The following is a 21,040-nucleotide window of genomic DNA, read 5'->3' as shown; positions in this document are numbered from 1 at the left end:
ATTGCTGCTCCAAATAACAGATTTCCATGCAGTAAGTAGGATCTGCACATTTAACACAAGAGGTATGATCTGGAGATTATGACACTTCTTCAGCACGTCTGTCATGCTGTTTAACTGTTTCAGCTAGAGATCTGATCAGGATCACTACATACTTTCCTCCAAGTCGAACTTCTAAAGTAAGAAAAGACAGTTGTGTATGTGTATACATAGGTTGCTCTGAAAGTAACACCTCCCATATATTTTCACAGAAACTACAACAAAGAGCACAATAACACTACTTGATAGAGCAAATTCTCAGCTATAAAATGCTATTTTTCAATATAGTTGCCACCATTAGCTCTGCATTTTTGACAGCCTCCATACTACACTCAAAGTTATCTGAATGTGGTTTCTCTTTTATATCACTGTCACCACTGCTGAAATGCACCACCCACCACCTCACTGTGCTCACATCCACTGTTTGGTCTCCATGAATGTTCAGCAAGTGTCGATGAATGTTAATAGGTGCAACTTTTTCCACATGGAGAAATTCAATTCCACACCTGTTTCATTCTCACTTCCACATCAGACATCATTTTGTCAGACTGCCCCTCTGCTGCCATCAGTCACACAGCAACAAAACGTAACAATACTGTTGGGAAGGTTTAGCTTTTACTGCCATAACACCAACGTCCATCTCTGACGCTGTGGGCCAACACAATAGAAGGTATCACCTCCAGAGCAACCCTAGCAAATGCATGTATATACACACACGTACATATGCAGAGATGTACACATGCATATATACGAACATATACAAGACCCAGAGAACAAAATTTTGTCAGTGTACTACCTCATCCCTTCAGGTGCAACTACCATGCAATTTTGGATGACACAAAACAAAATCTCTCCCATCTATTAGTAAATAGACTAATTTCCTAGCTCCATCACAATTCACGTGACACTAAATACCTAAAAGCATACATTTTTCTGCGAGTAAGGATATTAAAAGGAATGATAACCATTAAGAAATCAAGCTTCAGCAGCTCCAGTGATCTATGCAGCCATTAACAAATAAAAAAAAAACAAACCTCAATGACTTCTAACTTAAGCACTACTGTCAGTAATATTCAGATGCCTTACAAAATAGTTGACAAAGACAATATAGCATGTTTCCCTTTCCTTCATAGATACATAAAAAATAACACTTGTTGAGCAGCAGTATTTACTCTCTAATTCAAGCACACATCAGTCATTCCACTCATCTCAACAATGACTAGAAAAAAATGAAGTCAAATGCTTGACAACTTGGAACTTCTCCAGATCTCCCAGTTCCACCTCAGATAAAATGGCTGATTATCTTTGGGACATCTGAGAGGAGGATTCTACTGTCAGAATGCTAAGGCTTATTAATAAACATCTTCATGTCACATCATTGATCTCTTATCAAATCATCCAACCAACTTCACCTCCTCAACAATTTTGCACCATTAACATATACTTCTGTACAAAAAAAAAAAAACAATTTATTTCATAAGAAGGAAATAAAAGAACACACAGGATAAAAATTTAGTATCATTTCTTCTGAAGTCTGTCTTTATGGTGAATTCAGAAACCTATGAGACCGCTCAAAAACACTGACAGCAGCACTTCAGTAAGATGAAGGAAAAAAGCAGTTTATCATCAATTAAATATCGATCTGATTGTAAAACAAACATAGATGTAAAACAAACAAGCATAGATGAAATAGATGCATTTTTTTTCTCCCCTGAAGTTGGTTATACATTTAGTACTTTGAGCTAGAAATAAGCACAGTTCAAAGTTCAACTCTGAAGCAACAGCAGTTCAAACTGTCACTGCTACATTAGTCCTTTTCCTCCAACTGCAACAGTCTCCAGTCCCAGTATGTCACAACTTTTGTTTACTAGCGCCTTCTCTTGCTAGTCTGTCAGCTTCCTCATTTCCTTGGAAACCAGCATGACCAGGAATATGCATCTGTTAGGACAAAAGTACAGGAGTGTTAGAAATGAAAGAAATCCAAAAAAAGAGCACATACATGAAACTTGAGCACATAATGCCCTTCTATTCATAGCATAGTAGCAGCTTCTTAGAGGAACTCATATTAAGTCCTTATGTGTTCTTCCCAGTAATGATTGTAAACTCTCATTAAAGATCAAGAACTGGATTGCCAGATTGCAAAAACCATCTTTATAAGAAGTGGTGAGCTGTCTAAGGAGCACCTAACCTAGCCTTAAAAAAAAAGGCAGAAAACAGCACTAACACTTAGTTACTAACTCAGAAGTCCTACCTTCAGATGAAAGAGAAAACCTCTCTGACATTCAGTCAACTTTTCCCAGAAAGCTACACCATTAAAACCAATAGCTGTGTAACACCTCACTTAAGTATCTGTTTTTTTCAATTTTTTACATTAAAGACCCTTATGTGCTCAGTTTTCTTGGAAAAAAATACTAAGGTACAGAAAACCAGAGTTAAGTTGATTTGGGGTTACAATCTAAGTTTTCCTGGTTTAAAGGCAGATGTACGATTAAGTTACACAGAAGAGCCAGTATCTTAAAAGCTTTGATAAGCAACTCTAGCAGTTACAACTCAAGAAGACACTATTATGTTCCAAGCTTACATTTTCAGAAATTGAAATAATTAGGCAGTTTCTAAGTAGTAACAAGAAACAATAAAAAACATGCATTTTAACAAACAAATAGTGGTTACAAGAGACTAGCTTACACTGACATGATAATTTCCCTTGCTTTAAATAAAACAAGCAGATTCACTGTATTTATAGATGTATAGCTTTATATCCTATACAATTCATTGCTATGGTCCTAGTTAGTAAGAATTTACAAGAGTATTTAGGATGTCATAAGGAAGAAGAAATGAGGTGCTCACCCACTGAATTTCTATGCCTTTTGATAGACTATCAAGTTTTTGAAAATCTTCTTTATTTATCACGCTTCCTCCTGAACTTGTTCTCCAGCCATTTGTTTTCCAGTTTTCAACCCAGCTCGTAATACCTATGCAAAGGGAGTATTATCATAAAACATGTTATGAAAGAACAACTGTTTCACTAGTCTTTCAACACATTCCATACAAAGTCTCAGGCAAAAACATCATAAAAAATAAGAATATTTGGTCTTCAGGATTATATTTTCTCATTATTACTTGAAATACCAACAGTGTTTTCCTGAACAGGTATTTAAAGATTACAGCTTTATATACACATTCCACACATAATTATGACATGAACTTCAACAAACTGAAGCTAAAGATTTGCTTGATTGTACAATAAACTAGAACAAATTTGTTTTGTCTGAAGACGTAAACACACAGAGGAGAAACAGATGACCACATATTTTAAGATTTTTGTTGGCTAAACAGAACACTTCGGAGAAGGAACACATAAGCAGATTTCTAGAGAACAAAATCTAACATTCTGGCCATCCATATGTGGAAAGGAGGGAAACCTCCAATATAGCTCACATTTGTGTACAGATAGCTTCTCCAACCCAAGAAGTCAAAACAAACCAAAATGAAACTGCAAAGTCACTACACCAACTTCTGAGTATTCTCTTGAAGACTTCCTTAACAGAAGGCCCACAAAATTTTTTTCTAGACTGTATGTGCCATACTGGGTACATTAAGACAAAAATCATTTACTTCTGTCATTCTTCACTGTTACAGGCAATGGTCTCTAACTGTATTGCATGCAGACAGAAGGTAATCCTTACAGTATTCTGCAAGTTTTTCACCAAGCAGTCTTGAGAATTGAATTGTGTTATATGTTCTCTTCTTTATATAAGAAGTCTCCACAAACCCCAGTATGTTCTATGTGCTTTATGTAATCAGGAACTCTAAAATAATCAACTCACCATTAATAGTGAACTTGCTGTCAGTGTAGATAATTAGTTTCTTGATATTTTGACTCTTTGCTTGCTCAATTGCTTTGCAGGCTGCCTTAAGAACATTTCAATAGAATCACAGTTCAGTACAGTATTTTGAACGTGTAACTAAAATACCAGCAAAGTACCTGATGCTAATACAGAAGAACTACAAAGAATATTACTGTAGTCTCTCCATCAGTAAGTACAAAGATGTTTTAGAACAGAGATGAATCATAAAGACAGAGAGCAACTTAAGTTTCCCACATGTTAAATAAAGTAAAATCTGTTGTTCAGTTCTCCAGTGCAGGAGCAGCTCTCTGCCCAGTTGCTCAGCTCTCCAAGGCTCTTAAAAGCACATCAGCTTCCAGCCATCTTCTCCATAACTTTGGAGAACAAAGATTCATATCAGCTCCAAATGCTTGGAACTGTTTCCAATCATTCTGTAGTGGTGCCACGAAACAGAATAATTAGAGACAAGTGGCATAGTCTCAAATTTGTGCTGAAAAGCTCTCCAGCAGCAAGTCTGACTTCTGACATACCACCATTGCTTCTGCTTGGTTCTCACTGAAAGGGATTTCCTGCTATTTTTTAAGCAGATCAGCTTCTCACCTAATTTTACCTCCAAAGACACAGTGCAGGGAAGCTGCAATACCAGAATTGAGATTAGATGAGAAGGAAAACTAAATCTGCTGTTAAGACTTATTTCTAAAGTAACAAAAGTTACTCCTGGAATTATTTATTATGTATAATCAAAGAAAGATGATATTCTGACCCTATCACAGAAAGAAGGCAATCATCCTCTTGACCTTTCCCTGAAGTCTAGGACATAGACATTAAAAATACAAAGTTTTGAGAATGGGGCTTTCCTAATGCAAAGCAATTTTAAATATCTGTGGTTGGCCTCATGACATCTGGGAATTCTCGAGATATTGCCTATTTGAGAGCAACAAAGAACAATAAAACCTAAAGAAAACAATTTGTCTGAAGTCACAACTGGTATTTTGTGTACTTTTCTCACAGCTCCATACTTGGCTTCTGAAGTCCAGAGCTGAAATACTCGAGTATAATAATGCTTTCTACATGTGGAAGCATTTTAGGACATTTTCTACTTACGTGTATTTCAGCTCTTTGATTCGTTTGCCGTCCAGGAAGTCTTTCACTGATATTTCTACATCCAAAGAACAAACAGTAGTTACTCAGAATTATCACTACACGATACATTATGATTTAGAATCACAAATAAAACAGAGATCATCTTCTTTTTTATAAAGAAGGATGAATGGAGACTCAAGGTCTAACTTCCACCCACACAGCACCCTGCATATCTGGACCCGCCATTAACATGCAGGTACTTTTGCTGCCTTTTGTACACAGATACAACTATGTTAATTTCCTGCACTCCTTGAATCCGCTTCAGCAACTTAAAATTATTATTTTCAATCGTTTCTTTCCCACATCCTTACCTTCTAGAAAATTTTATTTCTATTTTTCCTTAGTAAGTCATTACTCTAATAGCACTGTCATTAACATGAGTTTCAACAGCATGGCTTCACATTCAAAAAGAGGCCGGCATGGTGAAGCACACCCAAAACAAACATCAGCATATCTATCTAAGAAAAGAACCCAGTGAATTACTTACAAGGGGTGGCCTGGTCCCCAGTAAACACCTATTCCAGCGCGTGCCCTGTTACGTCCATTACCTGAGCAACAACCATCTGTATAAACAACTGCAAATTCACCTACAAAAGAATTAGCAAAAGCAGAAATTCAAGGATTCCTTCACAAACATAGGCTCTTCAAATAGAATGAAACACCTGCTAATAGATTAATGTCTGAACTTCCTTCCCTGGGCAGTCCTTCAAAACGCCATCATCTAGAGATATCACTGATTTAATTAGTAATGCATAATACCAGAAGCCCCACTGCAATACCACCCTCCCACTTCTTCCAAATCAGTAAGGCTCACAAAGTATCTGTGTGCTAAGTTTCATAATCTCACTATAAGTCTTGCCCTCCCCAGTCAGTGTTAAAACTTGCCAGCTACATCTGCACTTAAATCAAGTTTGTAATCTAGATACATGTAAAACCACAAATACAGTGAACAAATCAAGCCATATCTTGATAGCAGTTAAAGTCAATTAATGTCACTCAGAAAAATAATATGAAAAACACAAATCATGGCTCAGATTTCAATTTTAAAAAGATAGGTTGCACTTGGCCTGGTGTTGTCATACACAAACCTCCCTAAAAGCTTTCTAATAATTACACTGTTTTATACGAAGAGAAAGAACTCAAAAGAATTAATGGAATAACTAAAGAACTTACCCATATATGAAAACTTATCTTCACCAACTATTGGTGTCGAGTGCCCTTCATCGTGTTTTGCACGCTTTACAGTATGTTCTTCATTTGTAGACTGTTCATATGGCCTTTTGCATGCATTGCAGCACAAGACATCTGCCTCCAGCTCCTCTCTCTGGCTAGCATTTTCCTGCATTACAGTTGAAGCACCGTGTGTCTCTTCTAAAAACACAAAATAAGAAAGTTCACCTACACACAAAAGGTCAAGTTTTATTCAAAATAAATCCTAGAAGAAACGTATAGATGGCGAAAGCTTTTGAAGGTAAGAGAAACAGCCATTGGACTTGATGATGGTCCTTTCGGGTCCCTTCCAACTGGGGATTTCTATGATGCTCTGTGGCACCTGAGGACGTGGTGCACTGAGCGCAGTGGGGATGAACGGACAGTTGGACTAAGTGATCTCAGAGATCTCTTCCAACCTCAGTCGTTCTGTGATAAAGACAAGAGTTTTGCTTTCATTGATTAGTAACGCTTGTCCATTAAGCTAACCCTGAAAACTAATTATGAGGGAAAAAAAATAGCCAAGTACACCAGTTACCTTAGCTCAAAGCACAAACACACACAACAGCCCTTAAATACAGACAAGGCACAAGCACATCCAATTCCAACGCTTATGGAAATGCTTCTTTCGTGCATAGACCCCTGGTGGTGTTGGGATTCCTGCACCAGCAGCCGAGGGGAAGCGGCACCTCGCACGTGGCCCTGCGAGCCTCCTTCCCTGCCTCCCCACCCCGAGGACACGCTACCTGCGGGCACGGACTGCTGCCCACCCGGAGGTCCGGCGCCCACGAAGGCCCAAGCTTCCTTCTCGGTGGCGAACTTCTTGAAGCTGGCGGAAGGGAACCTGTTCACCTGCTGCTGGCATTCCGCCCTGCAACACAGCGGGCGGGGAGTGAGGCTGGCCCGGTGCGCTTCCCGGAGCATCTCCGGCAGCGAAACAGCGCTCGAGCCTTACCAGGTGCGGTAGACACCCGTCTGCCGGCCCTTGCGCACCGCGTAGAACATACCGCCGCCCTTGGAGACAAAACAGGAGTGGCTGAGGAGCGCGACGAGCCACCGCAACATAGCGCAGCCCCGCCGCCATCCGCGCCCCCTCCCCGCCCCGCGGCCCCTGCCCCGGGCGGGCTGCACACCCGCCGCCGTCGGGCACTGCGCAGGCGTCACAGCCGGCCGCACATGCGCCGTAGCGGTTGCACCCGCGCCCCCATTCTGCGCATGCGAGAAGGGAGAGAGAGGGAGCGCCTCACTACGGACCGCGAGTGGGGCCAAAATTATTGGGAAGTGGGGCGTGGAATATTGCGGGGGGGAGACTGTGCAGAAAGCGAAAGGGGATCTCACAATGTCCATAAATATCTGAGTGAGGGTGCAAAGGGGACAGAGGTAGACTCGTTTCACAGGTGCCCAGAGTCAGGACAAGAGGCTGTGGATGCAGATTGGAGCACAGGAGGTCTCGTCTGAACACCGGGAGCACTTCTGTGTTGTGCTGATGGCAGAGCAGCAGCACGGTCTGCCAAAAGGCTGCGGGGTCTCCTTGCAGATCTTCAGAAGCTGCCTGTACCTGATGCTGGGCACCCTGCTGTGTGTCCCTCCTGGAGCAGGGGTTAGGTCCGATTGTCCCAGAGGGCCCTGCCAACCTCTGCTGATTCTGTGGTGTGTGGTCTGTGATTCTGTGGTGACACAAGTGTCTGCTTAGAAAGTGGTGTTTGCAGCACTGGAGATATTTTTGCCTATGCAGCTTGAGAGAATCACACCATTTTGTGCTTGATTAAATCACTGCATTGGGCCCTTCCTCCAAAAGTAAGAGCTTGGTAGCATGCTCTGCTTGTAAGTAAAACTCCATGCAGTTGTGTGAAGGTTCAGAGCCCCAGCTAGAAAACAAACAAACAGACAAACAAACAAAAACAATAAAAGCTCATTGGTGCTTCCTTGCCTACCTAAATGGTGATCTTGGTTCTGTGAGGAGCTCCAGTAGACTCTTCATATTTAACAAGTCATTAAACTTAATAGGGGACCACCCAGGAATGAACATACCCTCAAACTTGTTGCAAAATCCCCATTTACCCTTCTTATCTTGAAAAGGATTACTAAAAGATTATGCCAACTTCTATATATATAGGTCACTCCAAAAATAATGCCTCCTACTTACTTCCATGAAAACTACAACAGATACAAAGAGAACAATAACTCTATTTGATAAATTCTCATCTACAAAACACTTATTTTCAACATAGTCATCACCAGTATGCATTTTCAGCAGCAATGAACAAAACCTGCATGCTACGCTTGTAAAAATATGCGTGGCTGCCCAGAATGTGGCCTGTTTTTCAGATCACTATCATCATTGCTGAAATGCACCACCCTCTGCCTCACTGTGCTCATATGCACCATTTGATTTCCATAAATGTTCAGCAAGCATCAGCAAGTGTCAGTGGTTACAACTTTTACTATGTGAAGGAATGGAGGAATTCCACACTTTTGCTTCATGCACTTCCACATCAGTACCATTTGGTCAGACTGCCCCTCTACTGCCATCTGTTGCACGGCAACAAAATGGGCAGAATGTTGTCAGGCAGGTTCAACCTTTACTATCATACCACCAACATCTGCTTCTGCCTCATAATAAAATACGAGGCATTACTTTCAGAGCAGCCCTGTTATTTGATACTTATAAGAGCTGAAGATCGTTAAACTGGTTCTCTCAGCACATCCTTCTACTTAAATCAAGGGCCCACATTCCATCTGAACTGTATACAGAGATAGCCTCTGAAATAATGAGAACCGCCTTGTCCAATTAGAAAGCTAGCACACTGAGCATCAGTTGCATCCCTTGACGGCACAATATATTGGACTCAACTGCTTTGACAAATCCCCTGTATGTCAGCAGGGAAGAGATGTCCCATCCTCTCTCCAGCTCCATGACCTTTTGTGCTGGCCAGCTTGCCTTGAAATGTGACGGCTCACTGCACAGAGGGAATATGGTGTCAGAAAAGAACTTGCAGCTGTACATGTCCCCCTCATTGAGGCTTCTAGAGAAGCAGAGCTGCCTGCAGCTGCCCAGAGCCATGTACCACACAGTGCTCAGCCACAACCTGCTGTCTCGTGTCTTCATGTCAAGCAGAGTCATGTACTGTGAGAAGATCTGATGCATCATTTGACAGATGTTGTAGGAATACGAAAACAATTTAGTCAGAGTATCAAAATACACTTACAGCATTTTTCTTTCTTCTTCCAACAAAAATACAAAAATACATGAGACTATGAGACTTTATTTTATTCTTACTTACAGAATGCTTACTTCTGATTTTCTAAGATCAAGATTATTTCCATGAATTATTTCTGGAAGATTTACACTGAGACTTCCAAGTTTTTTTGCTACCTCTTGTTTGTGATATTTTTATTTTATTGCTCTTGGATAGCCTTTTTTTTTTTTTTTTTTTTTTTTTTTTTTTTTACCCCTTTTTTTTTTTTTTTTTAATGATATATTTTTATACCAGATGTATTTCTTATTCCTTACAAGTTTACACATTCATGTAACTTGTAGCCTTCTTTGTGCAGGACATAATGAAAGAGCAGCCAGCAGTAAATGACAGGGAAAGAAAAGACCTTCTATGACACTCATCTGTTTGGTTGAACAGTTAGATTCATGCATCCAGTTTGCAGTCAAGGACTGAACAGTAGCTCTTCTGCTGTCATTCTGCTGTCATGGCTAACAACCGGAGTTGAGATTCAAACAAAAATAAATAACTCTGAAGTCCTCTTAGAACCATACAAATTGCCTTCACTGCTTTTTCTCCCATTTGGTATAATCAGCTAGTTCTACCTTTAGCTCTGCTGCATTGTGGCAGTAGGACAGCTGGACCTCTTTCCTCATGTGGCAGCTGGCATTTTAACAGTGCTGCCTATTGCTAGATAAGTCAACCAAAATTTGTTTGATTAATTCATTTATTAGCATATTTTCTTGGCAGCCACTTCTGTATTTATAACAGAGTCTGTAGGAAAAAATAAAAGAACAAATACATGTATACAAAAATACACACACCGCTAAGTAGGAGTGTGTCTGTATGACATTTTTACTGAAACTTACTGTAAATGACAGTTAGCTTGTCCCACCTTAATGAATAAATTGTATAAATTAATTAAACATTTTAATGTTATTTGACAAATATTTTATCTTGAAACATACTTACATACTTAAACTCAAAAAAAATATTTCACTACAGAAGCTTTTAAAGCAAATTTGATGTGATCTGAATCAAGGAAGCATCTTCTATTTTAAACTAAGCTCTTAGGTAGGTAGGTGATTGAGTAATCAATTCATCTAGTACACTTTACAAGAGTAAGTTATATGCCATATCATTACCTTCATTAAAAAATAAAAAAGAAATTGAGGTATTGTTTTTATTACGTTTCTGAACTGAGAGCTTGCAGAAAAAGAACCTGCCCATGCTTTCATGTAAAACTACGTCAATGCAGCTGAGAAGCAGTAATCTCCCAGCATCACAACTCCAGGGATCCCTACAGAAACAGGCTACCAATGAGCATTGAAAATTTGGCATGGTTACACAAGCCTCTTTCAGTAAAGTGAACTATATTCAGTTTTGTTTCTGATTTTAGAGTTTGCTATGACCTTGAGCAATCTTGCCTCCTATCTCTGCTTCTTGTTTAATATATTCAGTCATTTTTTGCATAGCATAGTAAAACCCTGTCCTCTCGCTTTTTGAATCCTTTCGTAATACACCTAATTCATTCTTTCCACTTCTTCTCTCTGCCCATTCTGAGTCTGCATGACATGGAAATGGACATGGACATTCTTCATTAGCACTTTGAATAGTCCAGTTTTGATCCACCTGCACACTATCTACTCTTGTAAAGGATTTCTCAGTATAATCTGAATGCTGAGACTATCACTTGCTGTCTTTCTTTTTCTACTCTTCAGTCAGATCCTTGTCACTGCTGTTTAGAGAATTTCATATCTCTACAAATACTAATCCTGAACGTGAGTATGAGTTGGGCAGTTTTTCCCATTCTGTGAATTCACGCAAGGAATAAAGAGTGCAAGGAAAAATAGTAGCTGAGCAATCTGATTTTATGACTATTATAAGTTTAGTAAAAAAGCTTACTAATGTTAGAAAATATGATAGGCTGTCTTCTGCAGATGCTTTGGATGATCAGAGTGGGGGGATTCTTGGTAATGTTTTGTTTACAACAGGAGCTCATCACTCCACTACCAGAATTTACATAATAGATGATATAGTGATACTGAATGTGATATTACAAGTTAAAATTGTCTGTTGTTAGGATTACTCATGGAATCTGAGCATTGAACCAGTGCTCTGACCCACACTCCTGTGAGTCACACGCCTACCTCAGTGTGGGACTTTTCCTTAGTAGTGAACCTGTCCAAATTTGCCAACAGGAACTGTTGCGAGTGGGATCATACCTGGGCTACTCAGGTCCCATAATGCAAGCTCTCAACTTCATTTTAGGTGCACAGCAGGCACTTTCTCGTGAATCAACATGCAAGTCAAGAGCGGACTGCAGTTTGTGTGAGACAGACCTTTCTCAAGCAGATGTTGCAGAACTGTGCTAAGAGATAACTCTAGATCAGATGTCCTGTCCTTTTAGGTGACTTGCCAGACATTAACTGGGAATATCACACAGCTCAGACAACCAGGTCCAGGAGATTCCTAAAATTTCCTGATACAGGTAAAAAGACAGCCAACTAGGAAGGGCGTACTCCTAGATTTGTTGCTTGTAAGCACAGAATGTCTTGTGGATGAAGTGGTGACCAATGGCTTTATTTCATGGCCATCTTGACCATGAAATAGTCCAGCCTAAAATCTATGGTGATGAGTGGAAGACTGTCAGCACAACTACAACCCTGCATTTGCGGAAAGCAGACTTCAGACTGCTCAGGGAACTAGTTAGCAAGGTCCCCAGGGAAACTGCTTTTAAAGGCATTGGGATTCAGGAGTGATGGTCATTTTTTAAGTAATACCTGTTAAAAGCATAATAGCAGGCAATTTCAAAAAATCAGAACTCGTGCAGGTGGTCCAAAAGGCTGGCTTGGTTGAGGAGAAATCTTGTTCTGGAGCTTAGGTAGGAAAAGAATGTGTATGCCCACAGGAAGCAAAGTCAGGTGACATGGGAAGACCACAGAGATGCTGTTTGCTGTTGTGGGGAGAAAAGCCAGCTGATACCACGGGAAGGTCAAGCTGGGTGTTAGGAAAGTGTTCATCACCAGAGAGGATGATGTACATGGAACAGTCTCCTGGGGGCAGTGGGCACAGCCCTGAGCCTGTTTAAAGAGCATTTAGGCACCGCTTTCAGACACAGGGTTAGAATTTTTGGTGGTCCTCTGTGGAGACAGGAGGTGGACTCACTGATGCATGTCTCAGGGTATTCTGCCATTCTGTTTTTAGCAACCTGCAACTGAAACGTAATAGTGCTGCCTTTGTGTTAATACGATATATAAAAGTGCTTTCAGAGATGAGAGAATATATAACCCAGGACTCATATCCTGAGCTAGCACTTCAGAACACAGCAGATAGCTCACACGTTATTCCTATGCTTGGGAGAGACCCAGCAAGGATATCCTCTCTCGGCTGAAGGCTGAACATCACTTAGGTTGTGGATGCCCCATCCCTGGAGGTGTTCAATGCCAGACTGGATGGGGCCCTGGGCCGCCTGGTCTAGTATTAAATGTGGAGGTTGGTAGCCCTGCATGTGGCAGAGGGGTTGGAGATTCATGATTCATGATCCTTCCAACCTGCGCCATTCTGTGATTCTGTTATCACGGGTGAAGGGGGAAAGACAGAGCGGAAGAGGCTTTCCTTCCTTTTCTTCCGAGCTTTCAACATGGAGAAACCCTATGAGACAAGCGGGAAAGACCTGCCTCCTATGCAGCTACCGCAGGGCGCAGGCCCCCCAGCCGCCTTCACCGCCGCGCACGCGCGGTAGCAACGCTCCTTCACCTCCTCTCTGTCCAGCAGCTGGTGATGAGCACATCCGTGGGCGCCATGCCAGTACTTGGAGAGCCCTCTGCGGCGTCATGGTGCCGGAAATCACCCAGGCTCCGCAAAGAGCGAAACGATCCGCTCTGCCCTACTTCCTGCTTCGGCTTCAGCCTGCGGTGGGCGGGGCGAACGCTTTCCCGGGCCGCGATCTGAGGCGCTCTCGCGAGAGCTCTCCCTCTTCCTAGGCCGGCGCTGAGCGAGGTAGGTGCTCGGGTCTCTCTCGGGCCTGGGTGCCGGCGGTTCTTTTTACCCTTCCGCCGCGGCAATACGGCGCCAGCTGCCGAGTGGCGCGGCTAGGGGCTCCGTCGGAGGAGGATGTTTCCGATTACCGCCTGCTTGAGGCCCGATGATCGCGGGGCTCCCGGATCTGGGGGAAGGGAATTGGCGGGGTTCTCCGCCTCCCTTCCCCTGGTCGCGCCCTGAAGGAGGCCGCGGCGGTGGAGCGGCAGGCCGCAGGGCTGGAGGGGGGGCTAGGCCGAGGTGCGGATTCTCGGTGCCGGGAAAGACGTCTTGTTCGGCGGCACGTGGACTCCGTAAGCGGCCGGCCCGCTGCTGGGACCTTGCTGGAGCGTAGAGCGCGCGCGAGGTGCCGTGGTGGGCCGGTCCCTTCTTACCCGTCCGGTTTTGGCCTTGCGGCGGTCAGCTTACCCTGGAGTGTTGTGTGGGATTTGCGTGATCTCTGAGGTTGTCCTTGGTTTCATTTTAAAGCGTGTGACTGAAATCCAGTACGTTACTGTACTTGTAGCAGAGGATACGTTCCCAGTGGCAATTGAGACGTTCTTTTGCATTGCAGAAAGGCCATGTTCAGCTCAAGTGCGAAGATTGTGAAGCCTAATGGTGAAAAGCCAGATGAGTTCGAGTCTGGTATATCCCAGGTATGTGCATTTTCCTTCTGTTGTTCAGTAACCCAGTGCAGATGGTTGAGTTGGTGCTTTGAGAGCTTTCTAAAACTTCAGCTTGAATGCTGATGCTGTCTAAATGCATTTCTTCTCTTACTACCCTGACTGTTAGTCTGCCTTGTGTTCCTGAAACCATGGGATACTGTAGAATGGCTTAGGTTGAAGGGGACTTTAAAGCCCACCCAGTTCCACCCCCCTGCCATTGGCAGGGTTGCCATCACTAGATAATGTTTCCCACCAGTTGAATTTTTTTGCATCTGTCAGCATGGCCTGTAGTGAAAGAATGTTTGATTTAGAAAATATATACAGTTTCTCTATGTCACTGTGGACACACTTTATTCTCGAGGATTATTTATGAACTGAACTGATTGGATTTTTCTGCAACTTTGTTTTTTCTAGGCTCTCCTGGAGTTGGAGATGAACTCTGACTTAAAGGCTCAGCTGCGAGAGTTGAACATCACAGCAGCTAAGGTAGGCCAGATGTTCTTGGCAAAGAATCTTGGCTTGCTGTCTGTGTTAATTTTTACTGATGTTATCGTGCGTGTTGAATGGTGCTTTTTGTTGTATGTGGCTTATGGTGGTTGTACTGTGTGCTGTTGTAGTGTATTTCACATATTTGCTATTTACACAGAGGATCTATTATAAATAGCTTCTTGTTTAGGAGTTTGTTTGAGAAGTCACTAGAACATGAATGACAGTTTGATGTTTTAAGTAAGCGTGTTTAGACTAAGTAATTTTATGTTGTATCTCTTCAACCTGGACTTGAGATCTAAACTGGCTTTTTTGTGTGGATATCTGCTTAGTAGGTATGTTTGACATATCTCATGTTGGTCGGGAGCATAAACAGTAACAGTTCTGGTAAATGCTGCTTTAGACAACAAACAGTAAATCAGAGGTGGATCAGCGTAGTAGACTGACTTGATGACGTGGGTTGGTTTTAAGGTTTAGTTTGTAGAGCCAACTGAATCCTAAGAGTAGGAAGAAAATCTATAGAATTTGTCAGGCAAGGAGACTGGATGGGACTTCTGAAGCAGATTGCTATATTGCTATAGTTAGGCAGGCTGCTTTTTTGTTGTTGCCCAAGCCCACTGACATATGTAGGTACAAAGGCAGAAAGATCATAGTTGAGAGGGTGAGAATGCAGGAGTCAGCTTGGTATATGAGTTCACTTCCTTGAAGGGGCCATCGGAAGAGCTGTTCTGCTGCTGAAGTACAGTGGTTCGTACTGTCTGTAGTGAGTTTTTGAACAGTGTTTTAATTTACCGAGCTTATTCTAGCTACATGGTCTTACTTATGGAGACAATTTGTGGGATCTGAATTAGCTTATGTGGGAGCATAGCTGGTGAAACACAACTCAGCTTTCTACTCTGTTGGAGAATGAGCATGTGTGTCCCTGTGGTTAGGCTCATGCCTTGTAAACTTCTACAATTTCCTTACCTTTTGGACAACTGCTGAAGAAAATAACAAGAATAATAATCTGTGTAGATATGATGCAAGCCTGTTTATTGGAGGTGAAGAGGAAGTGTTTTGAGTAGTGAGTTGAATAGTGCCAAGTGCAAGCCTTGGCAAATAGTGGATAGAAGGTGACTGCCATGAAGTAGTTACTCAAAAGCCAACAGTTATTGCTGTAATCTTTGCCTGCTTTAGAAGCAAATCTTGAAACTTGGTATCAGCATGTGAGTAACATTTCAGATGTGATGGTAAGCATTCAGTATGGTTAAGATTCTCACTTATGAGTCTCATCTTGTTTTGCTGTAATGCATATTCTTTCAAGTGTTCTGACAGAGGTTTTTTCTGTTTAATTCTTGCTCTTAAATGTATTAAAATAGGTACCTCCTGGTGCTCTTTTCTTAGAAAGTTATAAGCAAGATTATCAAATGTCTGCATTCAGGGTATTCATGATCAAAGTGAATGTTTCTTCTCAATCCCTAGATGTTTAGTTTCTGCTTCTGTTTCAGGAAATTGAAGTAGGTGGTGGCAGGAAAGCCATCATTATCTTCGTACCGGTTCCTCAGCTGAAATCTTTCCAGAAGATTCAAGTGCGGCTAGTTCGAGAGCTGGAGAAGAAATTCAGTGGAAAGCACGTGGTGTTCATTGCTCAGGTAAAAACACTTGGAAGGCACGGGAGTGTTAATTTGGAGGGGTCCCTAGAGGTGATGTAGTTCAGTCTCCTGCATGAAGCAGGACTGTTACCAGTGTTAGGTCAGGTCAGCCCTGGTTTTGTCTAGTGGAGTCTTGAAAACATCCAGAAACTGAGATTCCAGAGTGTCTCTGTATAATCTCTTGTAATGTTCCACTACCCTGCTTGTTTTGTCCATTCAAGATAACAGCAATACATTGTGTATTTTTTTGTACCAGCAGGAAATGTAGTGTAGTTCCTCTGTGAATGTAAACTGAAATGATTACTGCTAACAGCCAGGCCATGTAAAATTTTTTTGTGAAATGCAAAGTTTTGTTTGAGGAAGATGACCTAACTTCCTTGCTCTGGCCCCTTCTACTCCTTTAGAAGTTTGAGAAGCAAAGCATGAAAATATTGCTAATACTAAGAATAACCTTACTACGTTTACATAATCTAAGCACTTCACATTCAGGTTGATGAGAGGGAAAGAAGACGTGAATCAAGTGACTTAATCACAGTTCTGAATTTATGGAAGAAGCTATGCCACAAAACGTTATGGATGGATCTGTGGGGAGTACTGAGGGGAAAACAGACTTAGAAACCTGTCTGCAGGGTGGGCAATTAACTACTTTTTAGGCTTCACTTCTTTGGCAAAAATTCTTTGTAATGTAACTTTAAGACAGCCAGATTACCTTGTCCAGAATCTTTGTTTGCAAGATGACTTTTTCTGTTAAGAGTGCTTCTGGTTCACTGTCATCATAGCAATCCATATTTTAAAAGGCAGTGTGCAATTCTGCTGAAAGGGAAATGGTTTTGAACATGACACAACAGTATGGATGATAGTACCACCCCATAAATACAGTCATGAAGAAGCTGTACTGTGTTGGTGGAAAATACTGCAAGTGTCTTCAAGTGCATCTGAAACCTCAGGGTTTAAAATATCTACTCTTGATATTTTGAAGATAGTAAAAGTTATTTTCTACTTCCCTAACCTAAGCTGTTATAAATATCTGTAGGTTCTGCTCTTGGATCAGAATACTTTTAAATCAGGGGACTATATAATATATCTCATAATTCATACTGGTGCTTCTGTCTAAGGTGTCTTCTATGTTTATGTGGGATTTAGGTAGCATATAGTTGGAAGCAGGAGGAGTAGCCTCAATCCAGGAGAAACCTTGGTTTCTATTCCCTGAGTAAAAAATAGAATCACAGAATCACAGGCGTTGGAAGGAATTTCTAGAAATCATCCAGTCCAATCCCCCAGCTGAGGCAGGTGCCTTAGTGTAGGGTGCAGCAAGTTTAGATTACTAGTGTTTTGTGGTAAGCTACCCTTGCTGTATTCGTGGAAGGTGGGGATAATGAAATATGAATCTTTTATTTCAGAGCACTAAAATAATTTCTCACTTATTGATGAGAAATAAAGTAATACCAGTATTTCAGCAAGCAGTTTCTAAGTGTAGCCTTGGGCATACCTAAGTGTCCTTTTTTTTTTTTTTTGGTGATTTGTGCATCTGTTTCTTCTATTAAAAAACAAATAAAATACAGCATGGTAGTGTGAATGCTACATACTATGAAGTTGCATCCTTTTTTATTATTATTATTTTTTTATGTTTTTTTTTTTTTTTTTTTTTTAACAGAGAAGGATTCTGCCCAAGCCAACGAGAAAAAGCCGCACAAAAAACAAGCAAAAACGTCCCAGGAGGTAAGTAAATTAGATGAATGCAGAATGTCAGCCTTTAATCAGAACTTGGTAGCTCATTCAAGTAACGTCCAATTGAATTTATTCTTTTTGAGAAATGACTTCAATGATTGGGTGGTCTCATCCTTTTTCTTACTGCTTAATAGTGCTGAAGTAGTATTTGCCACTTCACTACTAAAGGGTACAGTGAATAGGCAGTCTTTGGGAAGTGTATTGAAGTTTTTTTCTAAGAAATGCATGTGTATTTCTCAATAAAGCTCTAGCCAGTTTGTAGCTAGCAGAAATGGCTTCAGAAAGTGACTTAAGTGACCTGTCCAGCTGCTTCTGTTAACACAGCACGCTGACAAGAATTTTTATGATTTTTTAAAAATTGTATGAAGAGTTGCATTGCATGGTAGACTGTACAGAAGGCAGGGCTGTCATGCTGAAGAGATGCAGTGAGTGGCAGAGTGGCTGGAGCGGGGTGCAAGTAATTCTCCCTGGATGTGAGTTCAACAGCAGTAGTATAGTGACGTGTTAAAGGGCATCTCTGCTTGTTTGGTCTCCTTGAGGTACTGCTAGATACACATTGCTAGTGTGTCAGTGTCTTGTCTGTGCTGTTTTGAATCTTACTTTGCCAGCGTGTAGCCTGGGTAGCATGATCCTGCAACTTCTTTCAGTCTTCTTTCAGTTTCAGGTGTTAGGCTTGTGTCCTGCCTAAATTGTGTTTTGAGATTTTCAGACAAAGATTTTAAAGTTGCCATTTCATATTAACTTTCCTACCTGCAGTCCCATCCTTGCAAGACTTTGCCTCTGTTACAACTTGTGTTGCACCATTGCTAGAGAAGTTCTATCTGTGTACCCAGTCAGCATACTGCTGTACTTAGCAAGAGGGAAAGAGATTGTGCAGAGGCTGTCCTTTTGTAGCCTGATGCTAGGTCAGACTAATAGGGTAGTAAAACTATGTGATATGTGTATTACAAATTACAGAAACTTGATGGATGTATGTCTTCTCATATCTATGCTAATTTTTGGAAGCTTGAAATGCAGTTGCAGATACAGTCTTTGCTGTTAGCGATATTGCCTTGAAACCACAGATAGGAAAGCTTGTAATTTTATTAGTTGTCTACTCATAACCAAAATGACCTGGATTTATTTTTCTAGTTTTGCCTCACTTTCAGACAGTTCAAGGGCAAGAACGCAAGTGTAGTCCGTATTTTGTGAGCAAGGGCTAAGCTTGCCAACTAGACTTTTCCCGTAATACGCTGTAGACCATTTGGCTTTAGGAAGATGGAGAAAGCAGTGCTTTCAAAACTGTCTCTCTTATGAATGTATTCTGTGTAGTTTATATACTTGCGCACTTAAACTCTTCTGGTGATTGTCTGGCAAAATTGCAGATGGGACAACTTAGTTCCGAAGTACAGAAAATATTCCTTAAATGTGTAGAGTTAGACTGCTTCAGTGTTGTTTGACAGAGCAATATATGATCTCATAGGTCTACTTACTTTTTTCCTCATGCTCTTGTTAAGATCTACACAGCCTGCAGAAGTTTAGCTTTTATTTTTTCCTATGACCTGTGAAGAGATGGAATTGTCACCATTGCAGTATTTACCAAACAAACAAAAAAGCACTTCACTGAATTTTCAGGGGAGGCATAGTAGGGGAGGTTGAAGCCTTGTCTGACTAGAAAATTTAGCAGACAAGGTAATTTGGCCAGAGGACATATTTTAATGATACAAATTGGCATTTCAGCCGTACGCTTACTGCAGTGCACGACGCCATTCTTGAAGATCTGGTCTTCCCAAGTGAAATTGTGGGCAAGAGAATCCGTGTAAAACTGGATGGCAGCAGACTCATAAAAGTCCATTTGGACAAAGCACAACAGAATAATGTTGAACACAAGGTAAACAAATTTACATTGCTGTGCAGATGGGGTGGCATTCTGATTTGGCTAACTTAAAGCAAAAGGCTGCTATAGGGATAGTAGCAATGGAGAGTTCGTGTTTGGCACTAGAATAAGATGCTGCAGATTTGGCAAGATGGTTTTCAACTGAAGGTCTAGCTCAGCTTGCCAAAACCTGATTGCAAAGTAGCTGTATTTGTTTCCTCATGAGGGGACTTGTTTCAGTGGAGAATCCAGTTTTGATCTTAGATTTGTTTTGTACAACCTGAAGCTCCCAGTCACTTTGCTTTTTTATTTTTATTTTTTTGTTTTTCTGTGGGAACACATTTAGGGTAACTTAACTGTATGGATCTCCATTGCTTCCAAATCAAGGAGATTATAAATATTTATAGAGAACTTTGTCTTCTGTGCAAATGCTCAATAACCTTCATCTGAAAATAGAAATAGAGAGAAAATAATCAGCCTGTGAATTCACTTCACTGTGATGGTACAGTGGGGAAAAAATGTATCTAAACTGTTAACATTGATTTTTATCTTTCTATACAGTGTATATAAACAAGATTGTCTGTCTTCACAGGTGGAAACATTTTCTGGTGTCTACAAGAAGCTCACAGGCAAAGATGTGGTGTTTGAGTTTCCAGAATTCCAGCTGTAAAGTACAAAAGATGGCTGAATAAACAACTATTCATATAACGGAGTAATCTCATTTGAAGTTCCAGTTCCATGAACCTAGGTGGGAATTAACTGGTTCATGGGACTTCTCTACTTTCTGCATGAGTGGAATTGTGTACCAAAGTACTAAGTTGCCAGTGTTTTCCCATGGCCTTCTTAGGTTATTCTTGACACTGTCAAAGCACTGCTGTGGAGGAAAGAGTCTAGTCTGCACAGAGAATCAGTTTAGAAAAACATAATGAAAAATGTCAATTATTGCTTTTTTGGAGAGAATGTGAAGACTTACCTTAGAGTAGTTGTACTCCTGAATTGTCCACGTAAGACTGTCAGTTGGAGACTCATGTTCCTGATGTTAGTAGTGTTATACAAAGCAGGTGTTGACCTTTGAAACATAAAGCAATGACATACCTGAAAAATGGGTCTGATATTTTGGGAAATGCTTGGGAAGGCAGATACTGAATTTGAAGTAACCTCCATGTTTATTAAGTGACAGAACTATGATACTGGCTCTTATCTA

General features: G+C 41.1%; 2 protein-coding genes across 2 annotated transcripts; one reads left to right on the top strand and one right to left on the bottom strand.

Annotated features, from left to right (window-relative positions):
* Positions 1 to 1,554: 1,554 nt before the first annotated feature.
* On the bottom strand, positions 1,555 to 7,328 carry RNASEH1 (ribonuclease H1). The gene is made up of 8 exons (XM_042895184.1): positions 7,192 to 7,328; positions 6,983 to 7,107; positions 6,201 to 6,398; positions 5,515 to 5,614; positions 4,989 to 5,043; positions 3,864 to 3,948; positions 2,884 to 3,008; positions 1,555 to 1,974 (listed from the first exon to the last, which is right to left on the bottom strand). The coding sequence occupies exons 1-8, from the start codon at positions 7,299 to 7,301 to the stop codon at positions 1,888 to 1,890; spliced, it is 885 nt and encodes a 294-aa protein (XP_042751118.1). The 5' UTR covers positions 7,302 to 7,328; the 3' UTR covers positions 1,555 to 1,887.
* Positions 7,329 to 13,420: 6,092 nt separating this feature from the next.
* RPS7 (ribosomal protein S7) lies at positions 13,421 to 20,544 on the top strand. Its single transcript, XM_042892728.1, has 7 exons — positions 13,421 to 13,453; positions 14,046 to 14,127; positions 14,551 to 14,622; positions 16,110 to 16,253; positions 17,908 to 17,972; positions 19,701 to 19,851; positions 20,429 to 20,544. Exons 2-7 carry the CDS (start codon positions 14,053 to 14,055, stop codon positions 20,504 to 20,506), a joined length of 585 nt encoding a protein of 194 aa, XP_042748662.1. The 5' UTR covers positions 13,421 to 13,453; positions 14,046 to 14,052; the 3' UTR covers positions 20,507 to 20,544.
* The last annotated feature ends 496 nt before the right edge of the window (positions 20,545 to 21,040 follow it).

Source organism: Lagopus leucura, unplaced genomic scaffold (assembly GCF_019238085.1).
Source record: "Lagopus leucura isolate 7727_CA_CO unplaced genomic scaffold, USGS_WTPT01 Super-Scaffold_73, whole genome shotgun sequence".
NCBI lineage: Eukaryota > Metazoa > Chordata > Aves > Galliformes > Phasianidae > Lagopus > Lagopus leucura.
Note: the sequence above shows the minus strand (reverse complement) of the source record. Positions and strands in the feature narration are given on the sequence as shown.

Bases quoted from the DNA above. Each gene is read 5' to 3' on its own strand.
- RNASEH1 (XM_042895184.1), bottom strand. From the start codon at position 7,301: ATGTTGCGGTGGCTCGTCGCGCTCCTCAGCCACTCCTGTTTTGTCTCC. The intron at 7,108-7,191 runs GTAAGGCTCGAG...GCTGTGTTGCAG, and splicing joins ACGGGTGTCTACCGCACCTG to GGCGGAATGCCAGCAGCAGG. The intron at 3,949-4,988 runs GTAAGTAGAAAA...AATGTTCTTAAG, and splicing joins ATCAAAGAGCTGAAATACAC to GCAGCCTGCAAAGCAATTGA.
- RPS7 (XM_042892728.1), top strand. From the start codon at position 14,053: ATGTTCAGCTCAAGTGCGAAGATTGTGAAGCCTAATGGTGAAAAGCCA. The intron at 14,623-16,109 runs GTAGGCCAGATG...CTTCTGTTTCAG, and splicing joins TGAACATCACAGCAGCTAAG to GAAATTGAAGTAGGTGGTGG. The intron at 17,973-19,700 runs GTAAGTAAATTA...TTGGCATTTCAG, and splicing joins AAGCAAAAACGTCCCAGGAG to CCGTACGCTTACTGCAGTGC.